At 34.4% G+C, this 15,514-nt stretch overlaps 1 protein-coding gene across 2 annotated transcripts in view; it reads left to right on the top strand.

Moving 5' to 3' along the window:
- ITGAV (integrin subunit alpha V) overlaps positions 1 to 14,854 on the top strand; it is a 95,196-nt gene extending 80,342 nt beyond the window's left edge. For both annotated transcript variants that reach the window (XM_027588392.2, XM_027588393.2), the window contains exons 19-30: positions 849 to 916; positions 1,571 to 1,718; positions 2,244 to 2,336; positions 4,601 to 4,680; positions 5,637 to 5,717; positions 6,211 to 6,316; positions 6,906 to 7,064; positions 8,337 to 8,447; positions 9,945 to 10,058; positions 10,156 to 10,263; positions 10,820 to 10,942; positions 11,195 to 14,854. In XM_027588392.2, the coding sequence (XP_027444193.2) occupies positions 849 to 916; positions 1,571 to 1,718; positions 2,244 to 2,336; positions 4,601 to 4,680; positions 5,637 to 5,717; positions 6,211 to 6,316; positions 6,906 to 7,064; positions 8,337 to 8,447; positions 9,945 to 10,058; positions 10,156 to 10,263; positions 10,820 to 10,942; positions 11,195 to 11,290 (1,287 nt within the window). In that variant the 3' untranslated portion in view covers positions 11,291 to 14,854. The remainder of the gene's footprint in view (positions 1 to 848; positions 917 to 1,570; positions 1,719 to 2,243; positions 2,337 to 4,600; positions 4,681 to 5,636; positions 5,718 to 6,210; positions 6,317 to 6,905; positions 7,065 to 8,336; positions 8,448 to 9,944; positions 10,059 to 10,155; positions 10,264 to 10,819; positions 10,943 to 11,194) is intronic.
- Positions 14,855 to 15,514: the final 660 nt, after the last annotated feature.

The following is a 15,514-nucleotide window of genomic DNA, read 5'->3' on the forward strand; positions in this document are numbered from 1 at the left end:
TAGTCCCTTTTCCTTCATCTCCTTCTAAATGGCTATGTATATGCTGGATTCATTTTGTCCAGTTTCCGTTCCCTTTGGTGTGCCTGTCAGAATTGCTTCTGTGTACCCATAGCTATTTATTCTTTTACACTCTGTGGCCATATTTCCATGATGTTGGCAGAGGCATAGTCTGCAACAAGAAATTCTAAAAGGGCAATTTGTTTTGCCCAAGATCACACAACTTAGCTAGCAGCAGCAGGTTCATGCTGAATCCTCATTTCTTTTCTTCTTCTTTTTTAAAATCTTCATTTCTTGACTGTACTTTCTCTTCTATATGACACTTCATTCCAGAATCATAACAACTTAATTTGAGATAGAACTAAAAGGTTCCAACTAATTGTATTATATCCTATGAATGTTTTTCTTGTTTTTCATTCTTGACTAGCTATACTGACCTATTTAAAAATAAGCAGCCATGGGGCTCCTGGGTGGTTCAGTCGGTTGAGCATCTGCCTCTTGATTTCGGCTCAGGTCATGATCTCAGGGTCCTGGGATCGAGTCCTGTGTTGGGCTCTGCGCTCGGTGGGGAGTCTGCTTGAGGATTCTTTCTCTCCCTCTCCCTCTGCCCCTTGCACGTGTGTGTGCATGCCCTTTCTCTCTCTAAAATAAATAAATCTTAAAAAAAAAAAGCAACCATGATACTTTTTACATTCGGGTATGCAAACAAATTGATAAGTGTATATAAATATATGTGTGTTTATGTATATTCACATACATCCACATACACATTGATTTATATTGATTTACACTGCATATGTGTCCTATATTGGTATTTTTTCATGTAGAAAAAATAAAATGCTTTTTTCTAGGCCCATATTCTGCTTGACTGTGGTGAAGACAACGTCTGCAAACCCAAATTGGAAGTTTCTGTAGATAGGTAAGTTTTGCTCCAAACAATAAACGGTATAACAAGAAATTTAAATGGAAGAACACACTTTTCTATTGAAAGCAGTAGTATATTTTAATGTGAACTGGTTATACTGGAGGATAATTCATGATTTTCTGTAGTAGTAAAACTATCAGTATTGAACTTTAGAAAAATATGCACTGTTTTCACTACTTGCCTGGGTTGACAGATCTATTTCCATGCAGGATGAGTAGTGTTACAAAGTAACATTATATCCTCTTAAAGATATATTTCATTGTAGATACCCTGTTAACTAAAGGAATATGATTAGTATTTTATGATACATAAATTTTAAAGAATATTTTGAGAATCATGACAGTGATTAATTCAGCTTTTAGAATCAGGGAATTAATAAGTACCTACAAACAGATATAAAATTACTTCAGTAATAGATACGACTGGTAGTGATATATTAGTGGCATTAATGCTTTTTTTTACTGAGAGAAGCATTGGATTTGCACCCAGTGTGCTATTTCCAACTTTCTGTTGAGCTGTGAAATAGGCTTAAGATATCTTGAGACACTGTTGAACATGTCAGTGCTATGTACTTCTCTTGTTTCTTTGAACAGCCATGCTCTCCCTGTGCAGTTTTTTTTCATTGTCTAGATTTGTATTAACTTGTAGTGATCAAAAGAAGATCCATATTGGGGACGACAATCCTCTGACATTGATTGTTAAGGCTCAGAATCAAGGAGAAGGTGCCTATGAAGCTGAGCTCATCGTTTCCATCCCGCCGCAGGCTGATTTCATCGGGGTTGTCCGCAATAGTGAAGTAAGCAAGCTGCCTCTTTAAAAATCAAAATGCACTCACAGGTCTCATTAACATTAATGAGCTACTCCCCTATTTAGTGTAGTACAAGCTTACCCATTCTACTTAAGGCTAAATTGCTAGGCTGTAGAGTGCCTGTCTTACATAATTCCTTTCAAGCCTAATACTTTGCATAATGCATTGATAGTACATTTTTAGAATTGCTAGCTAAGTGCCTGAAACAAGGTCAGATAGATAAAGTGTCTTAGCCTGTCCATCAAATAATTTGTTAGGGGTAATAAGGTTATGTATCTAGATCCTCAGGGATCTTTCAGAAATACCTTTACATTTATATGTGGCAATTGTACACAATTCTGGCTTCTCCCATACTCACCCCCCATTTGCTCAAATGGATGGATATATTTTTAAAACAAGAAACTTAACTATCCAACTGCATGATATTGTCTGGGAATTTTATAGTGTATTTTTTTTTTGGTCATTAATTTATTTTCCTTTCAATCTTTTTTTTTTTTTTTTGGTCTATCAAAGGCCTTAGCAAGACTTTCCTGTGCATTTAAGACAGAAAACCAAACCCGCCAGGTGGTATGTGATCTTGGAAACCCAATGAAGGCTGGAACTCAAGTAAGATATTTTAACTAAGTGGAATTTTTTTTTTAAGAAAACAATTTTTTTTGTGGATTTTTCCATAGAAATTTTTTTAAAAAGATACTTCAGAATAGTGTCTTTAAGTTGGTTTTGATTTAGAATGTAATGATTAGCAGAGTTTGATTTTGACTAAGGTAATAAAATAATGGATTGTGCTGTTACGCTGTATTCAATAAGTGGTATTTACACTGCCTTCAGCTTGCTAAATGGATTGAGAACATGGGTTAAACTAAGAACTAAAATTGTAACTCTGATATTTTTACCTAATGCTTTAATGAATCCTTAAAGCTATTCTGACAAATACCAAGACTGTCATTATTAAGTGTGGTAGAATTATCTCATGAATTTAGAACTCTATATTGTTGTCCCAGATTGAATCAAAGAGCATCTTAGTTGGATCAGGTTCCCCTTGAGGTGGAGAAGGGAGCCCAGGAGCTTGAGAAGATGCACTTAATGGGTCGCTTCTGAAATGCTCTAAAAGTAAACAAACATGTATCTGGAGAATTTTTAGTGTCAAGGAAAAATGGGAGTATATTTCATCTTATGTTTTTTTTTCTTGTTACTTTTTCTATAAAATTTAATTATAGCACAAAGACTTTGGTAATTTGAAGATCTGTGGTAATATGGGCTTTACATAGTCCATATTTATCTTTCCTGTTAGATATTGTTTAAAGGAACAGACTTGCAACTAATAGTAAAATAAGTCTTAGAGATCTAATGCACAGCATAGTGAATATAAACAATATTCTATTATAATCATCAGCCTTGTGGGGGCGCCTGGGTGGCTCAGTCAGTTAAGTGTCTGACTCTTGTGGTTTTGGCTCAGGTCATGATCTCAGGGTCATGAGATCGGGCTCTGTGTTGGGCTTTGCACTCAGTGTAGGGTCTGCTTGTCCCTCTCTCTCTCTGCTCCCACGCCCATGCTCTCTCTCCCTCAGATAAATAAGTAAATAAAAATCTAAAAAAAAATCTTTAATCTTGCTAAGAGACCAGATTTTTATTCCCACCATAAAATAGAAATGATAATTATGTGACATGATAGAGATGCTAACTATAGCTACAATGGCAATCATATTATAATTTATAAATGTATCAAATCAACATGTTTTATGCCTTAAGTTTACACCGTGTTATATGTCAAATATGTTTCAGTAAAAGTTGCATATATTTCTTCAGGTATATTTTCCATTAAATGTCATTATTATTTCTAAATGCATGGTCTTTTAGGAAGGAGGACTTGAACAAAGTACCCTGAATTGAGTTTTTCCACATGTATTTAACAATGTCTCATTAACAAGTGGACCTATTTTTCTATGTTCTCATTCTCTCTAGCCTTCTCACTCACAGCTCATCCAGTGTAGATAATTTCAAGTTATTTCAGGTGGCCCCCTCCAGGCTTTATAAAGTGAGAGGCAGTTTGATGAAGTCCCCCAGAAGTTTCATTTTTGTGTATCATAAATGATCCCCAAAAAGCCTGCTTTCTCTTACCTTGTTAGCTCAGTTATTTTCTTTAAGAACAATTTTCCCCTGCAGGAATTAGGATGATTGTTGTCAGTGGAGTTGTGATACACGTAGAGAAGTTCTGGTTCTAGCCCTACCTCTCATGCCTTGTGTAGCCAGGTTCTCTCTCTCTTTAAACCCATTCATTCTTCCTTCCTGCTCCATTAACACAAGTTCAGTTGTTAATTTCCTGTCACCAAATCAGTGTGCAGAATTGCTATACCTTCATTCAATCAACAGATACTCACTTTTGCATTTTTTTATAGTTAATATTAGGTATTATTATGAGGAGATAAAATTATGTTAATAATTGTTAAGTAGTCTCCTTTATGGTTGGCCCATGTATCTTAAATAAAAGAGATTCAATAGAAGATCAGATTTAATTATCTTTGTTAGAGTGTTTTCAGTTTTATAAGCTCAGAAAAAAACCCTATTTTGGAATGACTTTTTTTTAAAGATCTTGTTTATTATTTATTTGACAGAGAGAGACATAGCAAGAGAGGGAACACAAGCAGCGGGAGTGGGAGAGGGAGAAGCAGGCTTCCCGCTGAGCAGGGAGCCCGACGCGGGGCTCGATCCCAGGACCCTGGGATCATGACCTGAGCCGAAGGCAGATGCTTAACAACTGAGCCACCCAGGCACCCCTTGGAACAGCTCTTTTTTATTTGGACATTGGAATGTAAATTTCACTGATTAGACATTGTTTTAATTAACATTACTATCCTTTCCTCCCCTTCTAGCTCCTAGCTGGTCTTCGTTTCAGTGTGCACCAGCAATCAGAGATGGATACTTCTGTGAAATTCGATTTACAGATCCAAAGGTATAGAAACAACTTTTTTCAGTTCATAGTAACTATTGAGGAAATGTTATTTGTCGTAAATATATTATGTAACATATTCTAAATGTTATGGAATAGAATAGGCTAAAATTTCAGTACTTGATTATATCATTTTTTATTATTTTATTTTTTATTTTTTAAATTTTATTTTTAAAATTTCACTTACAATGTTTTAAAGGTTGATTGTACTGTTTTTAAAAATAAAATAATATTCATTGTTTTGTATAAATATTAATGTGTAAGACCTAAAAATATGGAAATCTAGAAACGTATAGAAAGAAAATAATAATTAACCCATAGATACTCTTGTGAATATTTTGTTATATGTTGTATCAGTTTCTTTTACAGAATAAGATTCTTTTTTTACCTGAACACATCTCTATATGTTTAACCATTTCCTTATTGGTGGACATTTAAGTTGCCTCTCATTTTTTTTTAAGATTTTATTTATTTTGAGAGAGAGAGTGCCGACAAGCAGGGGGAGGGGCAAAGAGAGAGAGAAAGAATCTCAAGCAGACTCTGCACTGAGCATGGAGCCCAATGTGGGGCTCTATCTCATTACCATGAGAACATGACCTGAGCTGAAATCAAGAGTTGGACACTTAAGCCACCCAGGCATCCCTGCCTCTAATTTTTTTTCAAATTGTATTGAACATCTTTGTAGAAAATACGTTTTTCATTTTTTATTATACCATTTTTAAAATCAATATTTCTAGCATAAGAATAATTTATTGTTAGTTTTGAGTTTATAAAACAAAAGTAAAAGAAGTAAAATTTGGTCTTCGTGAAATTAAATGCTAATGAAAATTATTTTAGTAAGTTTTTCCTTTCTTTGTTGCATTTAATTTGTTCATTTTTAGTTTCACTGCATTTGCCTCTGTATGTCTTTGTTGGTGATCATGCTCAGTTCAGGCCTAAATAATTTTTTTCTTTTTCAGCTCCAATCTCTTTGACAAAGTAAGCCCAGTTGTATCTTACAGAGTTGACCTTGCTGTCTTAGCTGCTGTCGAGATAAGAGGGTCAGTATGATAACTGAGTTGAGTGTCTCATTCTTGTGAGTTTTAAACTGCTTTTTAAAATGCAATTACTTTTTAAAAGCAACTAGGAGGCTCAGTATCTTCTTTTGGGAAGTATCCCTCCAAGTATCATGGTAGTTTTACTAGAGCTATAGCTTCTGTAGAGATAAGGTCCTAGGTGTATTCCAAAGCCCCAAATATTTATTTGGTAACTCTCTGGAAATAAACCAGATGTGGCAACAGCAGGCACAAAATAAGTGTGTTGAACTTTTATGCAAATTCATTTACCAATTCACCTGTTACATTAGATTCAATAAAGAGTAGTTTCTGTGCAGGTATATGTGCATGTTCACATGTACATATGGCTTTTTTTCTTTTAAATATATATATTTTTAATTAGTCTGATTTGATTCATTTGGTTACAGGGTACTTTTGAAAATGAACTGACCATATCATTTTTGGTATTCATGGTAGGTTTTCTTTGGTCATTGTTTAGAGTCTCAAGTCCTGATCATATCTTTCTTCCAATTCCAAACTGGGAGCATAAGGAGAACCCCGAGACTGAAGAAGATGTCGGGCCAGTTGTCCAGCACATCTATGAGGTTTGCAGTTGTTAGCTTTAACTGATACATGGTAGAGAGACTTTACAGAGAAGAACAGATAGGCTACTTATAAAAAACAAGTCTCTTTAATGATTATGTAAACTCTGCATTGTTTAAGGATGTATCAGAGATTTCTTTGAATTTTTTTCCCTATTCATAATTTCCTTTCTTTAAGACAAGTAGGTTCAAGGGGTTAAAGAATGCACTTTATACAAATTGTTGTCTAAAACTAATTAGTTCTACTTGAACAAAAGCAATAGGTCATCGTTGAGTATTTTCATATGGATGTTTTGCAGTTCTAACTAAAAATTGAAAGTGCCTGTAGCAGATCATCAAAATTTTAAGAAAATTTTCTAAGCCATCTTTCATCAAAAACTTTTTTGTATTTTCCTCTTGTTTATATTTTTATCCTGACACATACTGACTGCCCTATACTAGAGACGAATGTGATCATATTATAATATCAGAGTAACTATGGAACCTCTGCTGTTATTCAGATCCTTTGCTTATGATTCCTAAAGTTGATGTAGGAGGAGGATTCTGGAATAGACTTTTGCTTAAATTATTTACATTTTCTTTTCCTCGTTAGCTGAGAAACAACGGTCCAAGTTCATTCAGCAAGGCGATGTTAAATCTTCAGTGGCCTTACAAATATAACAATAACACTTTGTTATACATCCTTCAATATGATATTGATGGGCCAATGAACTGCACTTCAGATATGGAGATCAACCCTTTGAGAATTAAGGTAATGTGCTTAATAGCAACTCTTTATTATGATGTTATTTAATGCTTTTCTTTCTAAATCTATGAGAGAAATGCATGAAATAAAACATTTATTTTTAAAGATTTTATTTATTTATTTGACAGAGAGAGACACAGCGGGAGAGGGAACACAAGCAGCGTGAGTGGGAGAGGGAGAAGCAGGCTTCCCGCTGAGCAGGGAGCCCGATGTGGGGGCTCGATCCCAGGACCCTGGGATCATGACCTGAGCCGAAGGCAGATGCTTAACGACTGAGCCACCCAGACTTCCCCGAGAGAGAGAGAGAGAGAGAGAGAGAGAGAGAGATCTTGAGTAGGGGGGAGGGGTAGAAGGAGAAGCAGTCTCTCCGCTGAGCAGGGATCCTGATGCGGGACTCGATGCCAGGACCCTGGGATCATGACCTGAGCTGAAGGCAGACGCTTAACCAACTAAGCCACCCAGGTGCCCAAAATAAAACAATTATTTTAATACACAAACCCACTCTACAAAAATATTTTTCTTCATAACCAGTACACTAAGGATTACATTGTTTATTTGTATAACAAGTAAGGATTAATTCCTTACTCAGAGAAGTCCTAAGGAATCATGTATTTATGGAGTGACCCAGTTTGACTTTGGTTCCATTGCATTGTGCTTTATCCACATATGATATTGTGTCAGGGGTGTTTTGCTGTTGAAATTTTTGTCTTTGGAAAAAGATCTGACACAAGAACCTTTTGTTCTGTTTTCTTGACTTTCTATACCAAAAGTATAGAATTCCACAAATTCTATGACATTTTTCTAAGTCATGGAAGTCAAAAGACTTCTGGCTCTTTTGACTTCCATGACTTAGAAAAATGTCATTTTGTGGAATTCTATACTTTTGGATATAGTCCTCTCCATCCTAGCACACGTATTTGGATAAGAAGCTATTGCCTAATTTGGACTAAAGAAAGTTAAGAAAACAGAACAAAAGGTTCTTTTGAAATGATATATACTCATGATTGACACTCATCACAGATGTGCACCGTGGAATTTCAGACTGTTTCCTGTGTTTTATCGGTCTCCCCTCTAGCTGTGCAAGAAAATCCTGGCTAGGCAGAGGTAACTTTCCACATATTAAGGACTCTGTGCTTACTTTCCGCCATATATCAAGTGGTAAATTTGTCCTAACACATTTTTAGTCACCGTGTTTTAATCACATATAACAGTTTATGCCAAAATGTCAATGCAAAATGTTTCCACTATTATATACCACCAGTCTCTCTGTAACCCTAGATCTCAAATTCACAAACTGAAAAGAATGACACAGTTCCTGGGCAAGGTGACCGGAACCATCTCATCACCAAGCGAGATCTCACCCTTAGTGAAGGAGATGTTCACACTTTGGTAAGCGCCACTTCAACAACAAGCACTTTAAACATTTGAAAATACGTGATTATAGAATTGATGCCAAAGAACATTTCAAAAATAACAACAGCTGTGCTTGGAAGAACTACATATATTTTTATACTATTCACTCCTCTAACTTCCCTTGTTCCTAGTCAAATTAATGCCAGATTTTCTTCAAATGATCTATCTTTGTAGATTATTAATAAAAGTAATTTATATTCCCAGTTTATTTTTCTGGCTGTACTCTAACTGACCTCTTTCTTGACCTCATTTTAATCTTGGAGCCTTTAGTGCAATATTGTAAGAAAAACCCTGAAGGCCTCAACAAAAATATATTACAAGAATAATTAGCATTATGATCAACTTTTATTGAGTCAGCCTGTGTAATGACTATAATGTTATAAAGTGGTTTATCATTTAAGGTTTTGAAATTTAACAGATCTGCAAACGATCACCTAGCGGGGAATCCAGCATAGTGTTTATATTCATTAGCGAGCACCCGTTAGATTCACATCACCAGATTCCATAGGTCCTCTTAGTTTTCATCCACCTTAACTCCCAGTGACTTTTGGCACAGTTCATCACTTCTTTCTTTGTGCAACACTCCTCATTCACTTCTAAGACACTACTCTCTTGGTTCTTCATGTATCGCAACTAGCTACCTCTTAATCCTCATTTCCAGACCTTTAAATCTATAGAGTGTTCCAGGGCTCACATCTCAGATTTCTTTGTCTGCCTTCCAGTTACTGATAAAAACACTGAATGTATCAAGGACCATCAGCATGCCACTTGATTCTTACAGGTCTGACATGGACTAGCTATTCAAGATTCATTCTGTTTCTTTTTCTTTTCCATAGGCATATTAATGATCTGATTTTTATGTCCTACTATAGTCATCATGCTCTGGGTTTACCTAAGAATAGTAACTTCTAGAAGAATGTTGACTTCTAGAATCTTAGATTGTTCTAGAAGAATGTTGACTTCTGGCCATAAAAATAACATCTTTTAATATTATAGATCTTATCCTTATATAACAAATCACATTAAAACCAATCCCTTTATGCAAGTAACGAATCGTTGAACACTACATCAAAAACTAATGATGTACTATATGTTGGCTAACTGAACATAATAATAATAAAAAAAAACCCAACCCCTTTATTTTTATTTTATTTATTTTTTTAAGTAGGCTCCATGCCCAGTGTGGAGCCCAACATGGGGCTTGACCTCACAACCCTAAGATCAAGATCTGAGCTGAGATCGAGTCAGACACCTAACCTACTAAGCCACCCAGGCACCCCTAAAACCAACCCCTTTTAACAAAAAGCATTCATAGACTCCACTATTAGCCTTTCATTTTAAACATTATTCTTATAAGGCAAAAGAATCTGGATCATCTCTTTAGCCTTCACATAAAATAAAATGTCTAATTTTCATATGTTGAAGAGATGATAGAAAGACCTTTTCTTGTAAGTAAAGAATTTGTTTTGGCAGGGTTGTGGAATTGCTGAGTGCTTGAAGATTGTCTGTCAGGTTGGGCGACTAGACAGAGGAAAGAGTGCCATCCTGTATGTAAAGTCCCTGCTGTGGACTGAGACCTTTATGAATGTAAGTAGATAATAGCATTCACCAGTCTATCCATTTTCTCCAAGATATGCAAAAGGCCTCACATCTTGGAAATCATTTCATTGTTATTTCCATACAGAAAGAAAACCAGAATCATTCATACTCTTTGAAGTCATCTGCTTCTTTTAACGTCATTGAATTTCCTTATAAGAACCTTCCAATTGAGGATATCTTCAACTCCACAGTAGTAAGTCATTGATTTGGGGAAATGGAATAAATGCACTTAGTTCAATGCCACAGATATTTTTTTATTTTATTTTAAATAATGACACCTTAACTGTTTTGATAATTTAAAAGTTGATAGGCCTTTAACCTAGTTTAATATTATTTTATTCCCTCACCCCAGAATTATTAAATGTAGACCTTTTACTTTAGCATCCCTATGTAAGAGATTTCCTGGGAGGGAATTTAGGGAATTTTTCCCCACGAAGTTAGAAAGTTGGAAATTAACTATAATAGGTGAAAGCTAAAGATTTTAAAGATCTATAATTTGAGGATGAAAAATGGGACCAGTACATCAAAGCTGGATTTGATTATTTAAAAATCACTTCAGAGGTACCTTGAAGTTAACCTGTTGTTGGGAATTTTATGTGCATACATGCATGCTGTCAGTACCAAATATATAATCACAGATTATCATACACAAGAAAAGAAAATGTGAATACCATTAAAACAAAATGTAATAGGCATTCAGACATTTGTTGAGTGATTCAGTGAACTCAAAACCTTTCTTCCTCCAACAGGTTACCACTAATGTCACCTGGGGCATTCAGCCCGCACCCATGCCTGTGCCCGTGTGGGTGATCATTTTAGCAGTGCTAGCCGGATTGCTGTTACTGGCTGTTTTGGTATTTGTAATGTACAGGGTAAGTAATGGACTTAGGAAGAGCAGTGGGGGAGGAGAAGCAGAAGAAAAGGGTAAGGGAGGAAGGGAAAGAAGGAAGAATAGAAAAGAAGGAAGAAAGGAAATTTTAATGATGCATGATGAGCACCGTATATTTGAAGGGAGAAAAGTTGTACCAAGTGCCACTCAAATTTTAAGTGATAATACAGTCGCTTAGTACTTTTAATTTTCTTAACTGATGTGGCAGTAATGTTAGTTTTTCTTCAACTAACAGATGGGCTTTTTTAAACGTGTCCGGCCACCTCAAGAAGAACAAGAAAGGGAACAGCTTCAACCTCATGAAAATGGTGAAGGAAACTCAGAAACTTAACTGTGATTTTTAAGTTATGCTACATCCTGACCCATTAGAATTACCGACTTCATTGCAGGTTTCAGTTTCTTTCGTGAGGAATAAAATTCCAAGACTCTACTGCTGATGGTGCCCATTGGTACTAACCACAAAACGAGAGCAATATTTGTCAACCTTTTTGTAATAATTAAGTTCAAACGTACGTGTAATACACACCCACTGACTTGTGTTTTTAGGTATTTAAATAATAAAATTTCAAGTGATGGTTCTTCAATGTACATAAGACAGGTAGTGCCTAAGTTACCACTTTATATAAAATAGTACCTCCTAGAATTATTGTTTCTGATTTTGTATGTTGATTTTGTTTGTTGTTGCTTTTGTTGTTTTAAAGCAATCCATATGTGGACCTTAGGATCCACATCTTTTGTACAGGAACTTATTGTTAATATACATTACACTACAGTTGAATTTTTAAGCTACTAACTTTATAACTGCATGAACTTGGATTTTAATATTACCTATGTGGTAGAACTTAAAAAAAAAGCATGATCCATCCAAATTCTTGTAATAACAAAGATACAGTATTTTTAATATGAAAATTGGGTACGTGCTATTATATTTTTATTTTTGTTTAATCCACAGTCCATTTCCTTACATTTTAATTTGTATGTTTAGGTTCTCTTTCAAATCCTTTAAGCCAACCTATACTAAAAATTCTATGATCAAAAATGCCTCTTTTGTGTAATAGATAAATTTCCGCTAATCATCATCATGCTTAAAGCCATATGCAGTTGGGAATCATTTCCAAAGTCCATGTATTCCATTGTTTTAGTCTGGCTATTTACAATACAAAAAAAAGCATTTAAGTTAAAAGACTGTAGTTCTTTGATAGAGTTGCTTATTAGTAGTATGCTCTTAGAGCAAGAATTTTTAGTTGGGATTAATTTATTTTCTTCCTATATATGTATTCTTCCTTATATTTCCAAAACTTAACTGAGAATGGGCTAAGATCAGTGAAGAATCTTTAGAAATTACAAACTCCCAACCCCATGAGAAATGCTTGGAATTGAAATTCTTAAAATAGCTTGCTGGTCCTTCTAACAATAGCATGATGCTACTCACATGGATATTACCTTAGTTTAAGCAAGGTATCATGTGTAAAACCAGTCTCAGCTATCAAAATAATGTATAAAAGTTCTTTTATAAGCAATTCAAGTTATTGGGAGCCTTTTAAAACTTTTGTAGTTTTATTAACATAAATTACTTTTTTAGGATTTTTATATAAAAACTGCACAGGTGGCACATTGTAGTTTTATATGCCTGTAGGGTGATGATTCTTCTAGAGGAATATGTGATTTATTCACAGTTCCTCAAGGTCTAGGAATGACTTAATTATACCTATTTTTGTGCAATTACATCGTGTTATGCTTTAGAAATTGAGAGTTTAGTAGGTTTTTAACTGCTGTCCTCATTAGGCAGTGATAAATATTTCCCTTAAATAATTGAATATTTTTCTATGTTTTAAAAATAATTGAAATTTATCTTGCCATGTCTTGTGTTCTAGTTCCTTACACAAGTGGCTAAGCTAGAATGTATTCATAAAACAGAGGAATGTGAGTTATATACATTAGAACATGACAAGACCCTGTATTTAGCTTTAATGAATCTCAAAATTAATAGGTTTGTAGTATAGATTTTACTAGTAGCTTAAAAGATCTTAGTCATATGCAATAAGTATTTTTATTACCAGTAAGTCTAAAGTTTTTTAAGAAAAAATATTTTTATCCTAGGGTCTGCCACCAAACAGTCACTAAGTTGACAACTTTCACTACCTGTTTTCCCACCTAATAGTAGTCATCCCTGAAAGTATATGTTGGATAGAAATTCACTCTTTAAAAAAAAAAGTTACTGTTTGCTTTTGCACAGTCTGTTCTAAAACTTTTATGGCCTCTCTCTCAAGGTGTATAATCTTGTATGGGAGACTGAAGGATGTTGTTGGAAGCATGATGTTTTAAGTTCCCTTTTATGAAATGTAGTTTTAAGCAGTAAGTATTTTCTTTTAAAAAATGAAAATGTATATCTCTACAAAAATGTGGTAGAAGAATTATTTGGAAGCTTACACTTTGAGGAAAATGTTTGGGAAAATGTTGGGATTCTTTTTACCCTAAAGCAGCATGTGAATGTATTTGGTTAAAATGTCAAACAGTAGTTCTATGAAAACTGTTTTAATTTTCAAACATTTTAAATACTACTGTGTTTATGATTTATGGAGAATTAAAATCCATTTTGAGTGTAAAATTTTAATAATCTGATCAGTTTTTAAAAATATGAGTGAGATAGTATTTAAAGCATTTAATATTGGTAAGAAATATTGATACTGTTGTCGATTTCTTATGTAGGCATTTATTTCAGAATTGATATTTTGAGAAACATTTGTGCGAGGGATATTCTTTTTTTTCCCCTTTACCTTTCTCTTGTGATGAATTATTATTATTATTATTATTATTGTGATATAGGTCTTCATAATTCTGAATTATAAAACAATTAAAACTTCAGTGCCACAATTTTACCTGTTATGAAACTACTACTTTATAGTAAATTCCCATCAATACTTCATATAACAAGAAAATTAAAGTATTAGTAAAAGAGGGCTGTGAAAGACTTTTGATAGTTAATGATGACCCCAAGAGAGATTTAAGTGGCAAAAGTACAGTATATAATAGATCAGCTGCTTTTTATAAGGCAAACAATCTATTAGTTGATAGATACTTCTTTGTTGCAGAACATAGTGCCAAGCTTGGGTAAGAATAAGTCATTTTTGAAATACATGTGTATGACCATTACCTATCTTAATGTCATTTTGTATGTACTCTTGGATAGTTTGTATATGTGGTAGTTTGGTAAATAAAAAAATATAAAATTCAGAAATTGAATATAGGATCAAAAATGGCAAATAAAATAATACACAGTGTTTTGGAGACTAGCCCTTTTAACTTGTTGATAGGCTAATTTGAACAATAAACCCCAGGCATATATGCTTGTATTTCATTATAATTTCTGATATGTAATGAACTTCTTGGGAGAGGTACCAAATCCTTGATTTTTGTTGTCATTGTTCTCAAGTGCAATATAACAATGTAACCAAACCTAGATAATTTTCAGAGTCATTGTTAATTTAGTAAACCTAATCTAAACAGAGTTTTAAATTTATTAGAATTTTGGTTAGTAGGACAGAGGGATTCTGCTGTGGATATACAAATGAAGTTATTTACCCCTAAAAGGTACATTCTGCATTTTGTTTCAGGCTGGACATGACCTATTCCCTACTAGTTTTGAAACATTTTGAAATATCTTAAGCTAACTTGAAAGCTATATATATCAAATTAATTTGCTACCTAATAACACAGTAATTTTCTTTGTTTAGCTTCTCTTATGATCACCCACATTGGGTGAGACATAAAACGTGTGTCTTCTAAAATTTGTCATTTGCTGACTTGATTTGAGTTAGTGAAACTGGTACAGTGTTCTGCTTAGTTTCCAATGTGTAACTTGTGTCTCTTCAATAAACTTGAGCATATGGTGCCACGTTTGTGTATGGGCTTTATATTTTCCCTCTGTGACTTTTTGTTTTTTAATCACATGAGCCAGCAATAATGTGATAAAAGGATGACCTCAAAGAGGTGCCTCTCTGAAAGTCTGAATTCCTTAAGAGTGTTAGTTATTTGAGAAAAAGTAACACAAAAAGAGCAAAAGGAACCTAATGTTAAAATACACCAATTACAAATCACAGAATCAGACATTTTAAAATGTAAAAGGGGTTTCCAATTCCAGTAGTGGCAGGAGAGCTTTTATCAGATAATAATGGTAAGTGATGAACAAAATAAGAAGAAAAAAACTTTTTGAAAACACTGAAGTTAGTAAAAGCAGGCAGAAACTGGAGGGAATTTGACTCTTACTAAAGAGGGGAACCACCTTTTTCCTGGAAGTTACTTCCTGTTGTTGGACAGAATGCAAGCAGAAAAGGGCCCTCATTTCCTGGAATGGCGGGACTGCCATTATGGCTAAAAATTGGGGAAAGAAAGGAGCCACATTGTGAGAGGGAGGAATGTTTTCCCCTCAAATCCTTTTCTGACCCTGACCATGACCCTACTCTAGTGAGACTTCAAGGGGCCCAAAAGGAAAACAGCAGATGGAAGTTTGGAAGAGCTGAACAGTTATTTCAGCTACTGTCTACTGTAGAAGAAA

This window comes from Zalophus californianus, chromosome 3 (assembly GCF_009762305.2).
Source record: "Zalophus californianus isolate mZalCal1 chromosome 3, mZalCal1.pri.v2, whole genome shotgun sequence".
NCBI lineage: Eukaryota > Metazoa > Chordata > Mammalia > Carnivora > Otariidae > Zalophus > Zalophus californianus.